The following is a 4,362-nucleotide window of genomic DNA, read 5'->3' on the forward strand; positions in this document are numbered from 1 at the left end:
TACAAACGCGCTATTAAGTGTCTATAACCAGCACAAGTGCTTTCTTTGCGTATTATTCATATTATTGAAATTACAGTTATGTTTCCAGTGCTATATTGGGGGGGGGGACAAATCATATTTTTCACAGGATGAGGGAGGACGGGGGATTTCCGCCAATGCTAAAATGTAATTATTCTTGTCGAGCCTAGGGCGGCAGAACATCCAGGGCATTGGTGATGTTATCAATGTAATCAGATTGAAAATATTAGGCTATGTTATTGACATTGAACTGATAATATAGCCCACTAACAAGATGTGTTAACGTTTGTGTTTAATTTGTAGCATAGGCTTATTATTTGGACTGCTATTATGTTTTGTTCCTCCAACTTCTAGCTGATGAAAAAATAGGGGGCAGATTTGTTTTTCTCGTTAAGGGCTGCAGAACGTTCAGGACCGGCCCTGTCATTAGGCAATACGCTTTGAAAGGCGGTGAGCGACTTGATAAAAGCGGTTGGCTCGAACGCACCAATTCAATGTGCTGACAAGTCTACGGTCTTGAAAAACAGAAATAGAAGGAGCATTTGAAAATTGTGGGAGCCAACGCGGATGTCTAGAGACTATACTGATTTCGCATCTTCCTCTCTGATTTCCGAGATTATTAAAAAATACCTTCGAACTGATTTACAGACAGACTGGCTCTGAAATAGCCTTCATTTCAAATTCTTTGTTCTTTGGATGAAAACCGGAACGTAAGCTTTCAATTAAATTAGCTCTGCATGCATGGATTCTGTCGTGACGTTGTTTGTTCACACTCACGATAGATTGTATTATTGTAGCTCCGAATAAACAATGTTAACGTGTAGCCTAACATTAGGATGTGAAATAGGTTTCACTTCGGCAAAATCTACAGAATTTGACAATTTCCTAACCTTCAAGAGACTACATCGGTGAAAAAAGTATTTCTCTCTCAGAATGAAATATTATACTGAATTACGTAATCAACCTTTTGTTATGAAAATATGTTTCAACTTTAAAGTATCAATATTGTGAATAGTGTAGAGACTTATTTGTAGCGAAAAATATAGTTTGGCGTCACAATCAAGCATGTTTTAATTTTTCTCATGTAAAACAAAAGTATTTCTCTCTTAGAGTCAAATATTATACTGTATTACTTAATCAACCTTTTGACATAACTTGGCTAAACTTTAAAGTAGGCCAATCAATATTGTGGACAGTGTAGGGACTTATTTGTAGCCTAAAGAAAAGAAAGGTAGGCCTGTTTTAATTATTCTTATGTCAAAACAATTTTATTAGATTTATTTGACCTTATTTTTGTATATTTCAGGTCAAATTGATGCATGCTTATGTGAAGCAGCTAGTGAAGATGTGTCTCCCTGGTATCTTCATTGTTACCCTGTTGACCCTCTCTATTCCCGCTGTCCATGGTGGGAAAGTCCTGGTGTTTCCTCAAGAAGGCAGCCACTGGGTCAACATGAAGGTCATTATTGAAGCGCTTCATTCAAGAGGTCACAGTGTGTCAGTAGTACGGCCATCAGACAGCTGGTACATCAAGGAAACCTCCCCTCACTACAGTTCAATCACAATTGATATTCCAGGTGGAGCTGATGAGGAATTCTTTCGCTCATTTGTGTCAAGACTAATACAGATAAAGAGAGAGGGAAACTCTGCTTGGACTCGTTTTAGTTTGGACATGGAGTTGAAGGACGGGTTATTTAAAGTTCACCGCAAAGTGTGTGAGATGATAATCAAAATGTTAGAGAATAAACAGTTAATGCAGTCTATTAGAGAAACCAAGTATGACTTAGTTCTGACAGACCCAGTAAATGGGGGAGGCGTTGTGCTGGCGCACTATTTAAATGTGCCACTTGTTTTCAATGTTAGATGGACTATAGGTGGTGAGGGTCATTTTGTTATTGCTCCCTCTCCACTATCTTATGTTCCATTTCCTGTTGCAGAGTTAACAGACAAGATGAGTTTTTTTGAGCGTGTCCGTAACTTCCTTGTTTATGTCATCAGGCAGTATATGTACAGACAGGCAATTAGACCTCATTATTCCGCTTTGGTTAGTCGTTACTTTGGTCCTGAGGTCGACTACTTCTCATTGTTTCAAGCTGCTGATTTATGGCTCATGAGAGTTGACTTTGTGTTTGAGTTCCCTCGTCCCACCATGCCTAACATTATCTATATTGGAGGGTTCCAATGTAAACCTGCCAAGCCTCTTCCCCAAGAACTAGAGGAGTTTGTTCAGAGTTCTGGGGTGCATGGAGTCATTATCATGTCTTTGGGGACTTTAATTGGGCAGCTTCCACATGATATAACTGATGAGATAGCTGTTGCTTTTGCCCAACTGCCTCAGAAGGTCATCTGGAGGTATAAAGGAGACAGGCCAGCTACTCTGGGTAACAACACCTTACTAGTTGACTGGATGCCTCAGAATGATCTTTTAGGACACCCTAAGACAAGGCTGTTTGTAGCTCACGGAGGAACAAATGGGATTTTCGAGGCTATCTACCACGGTGTTCCAATAGTAGGCCTTCCTCTGGTGTTTGACCAAACTGACAATCTTTCTAGAATGAAAGTGAAGGGTGTAGCAAAGGTTGTGGATTTAGCAACACTAGATAGAAACATCTTCTCCCAGGCCTTACAGGAAGTTCTGGATGAGCCATCCTACAGGACGAACATGCAGAGACTCTCCAGGCTACACAAGGACGTGCCAATGGAACCCCTGGACACTGCCCTCTTCTGGATTGAGTTTGTCATGAGACACAAAGGTGCTGCTCACCTGCGTACAGAGTCCTACAGAATGCCCTGGTACTCGTACCACTCTGTAGATGTAATGGTCTTTTTACTGACTGTTGTGTTATTTACTCTGCTGGCTTTCATTGGCATTATCAGATGTTTCTGTTGCAGGTCATGTTTGAAAATGAAAGAGGAATGATTATGGCTTTCATCTGTACACAGTGTGGTACAACAATATGTTTTTACTTGTCTCACCCATTATACTTTTTGTTCACATGACAAATATATGTGGCATTGATGTAGACATACAGTATTGTTGACAGATGTTTTATCTATTTGCTTTTGAAGATTTTGCTAAACTTACAACTGTACTTTAACTGTTCAGCCCATTTAATCAAAGGTTTGAATAGGAAAGTCCAAATGTGCACTTTAAAAATGAATGCTGTTATAGTTGTGTGTGGCTGCTTTCTTTGTGTGTCACAGTTAAACAGATGTAAATGTTGATTCTCCAGAAGACCGTTAAGGAGCTCTGTTTTTTAATAAAGATATCATGCAGCTTAGATGTTTTCCAAAAACACTTTGTCCCTCATTGGTTTGTTCTTTTTTTCTTCCACATCTATTGTGGAGGTCATTTCAAGAGAACAAAGAACTTTCAGTTTGTCGTTATACAGACTTTAACGACAACATCATTCTTCATTCATTCTGGAAGGGTTGATAATTCAGAGGTAATATAATCCTATGAGATCCGAGGAGGAATGTGAAGCGATTTTCATACTGATGCTTATAAATTGACAGCATTGATCTGCAATAAATAAGCCAACCAAGGTGGTCTGCATAGAGCAGAAGAAGTGTTTCTATTGTCTGACTTTGTTCTAAAGGACTCTGCTTGTAAGCCTCACTTAGATTTAGTTCACTTAGAAATACAGAGAGTATATTTCCCTCCTTTTGCCCTCAGAACAGCGTAAAATCATTGGTAAATGTAACAAATGGAAAGGTTCTCATAAAAGCAGTACTTTGACATTTACTTAACGCTTATAAACCAACACAAAAGCCAAAGTGAGCTACACATTTTACATGTAAAATTTCACTACATCTTACCTCCAGACTGAATAAGCTAATAATAATTACGTTAAGTTAATGTTCATAGGAAAGGATGTAATGTATTGTGAGATATTGTTTACATACTGTATCAAATGTGAATCTAAATGAAGAATAAAGTTTCATCTTCATTGTCTCAATCTCTCAAAACCCTATAGGAAATGAATTACGCCCTACTGAGAACAGCTTTCATGGTCTTTCATGATTTGTATCACATCAATGGTCGCATACGCATATTTAGCAGATATTTTCGCGGGTGTAGCAAAATGCTTGTACATAAATGAGAATATACAGTCAGCTAACTGACTATATGTAAAAATCCGTTCAACGTGTCTTACAAACTGATTATGATTTCCTAGCTCTGTTTGTTTTATATATCATATAAGTGATAACATATATTGGAAACATGACTTTGTGCCTATTTATAATTATGTTGATTATGTGTGGTTCAGTTTGCCATGGTGGGAAGTTGCTGGTCTTTCCCGGGGAGGGAAGTCAATGGGTTAACATGGACATTCTGATCAA

General features: G+C 38.5%; 1 protein-coding gene across 1 annotated transcript; it reads left to right on the plus strand.

The window, feature by feature from the left end:
• The first annotated feature begins 1,299 nt into the window (after window positions 1-1,299).
• Window positions 1,300-3,848, plus strand: LOC135531268 (UDP-glucuronosyltransferase 2C1-like). Its single transcript, XM_064959392.1, has one exon. It carries the CDS (start codon window positions 1,334-1,336, stop codon window positions 2,936-2,938), a length of 1,605 nt encoding a protein of 534 aa, XP_064815464.1. The 5' UTR covers window positions 1,300-1,333; the 3' UTR covers window positions 2,939-3,848.
• The last annotated feature ends 514 nt before the right edge of the window (window positions 3,849-4,362 follow it).

Source organism: Oncorhynchus masou, unplaced genomic scaffold (genome assembly GCF_036934945.1).
Source record: "Oncorhynchus masou masou isolate Uvic2021 unplaced genomic scaffold, UVic_Omas_1.1 unplaced_scaffold_1569, whole genome shotgun sequence".
In the NCBI taxonomy this organism is placed as follows: Eukaryota; Metazoa; Chordata; class Actinopteri; order Salmoniformes; family Salmonidae; genus Oncorhynchus; species Oncorhynchus masou.

Bases quoted from the DNA above. Each gene is read 5' to 3' on its own strand.
- LOC135531268 (XM_064959392.1), top strand. From the start codon at position 1,334: ATGCATGCTTATGTGAAGCAGCTAGTGAAGATGTGTCTCCCTGGTATC.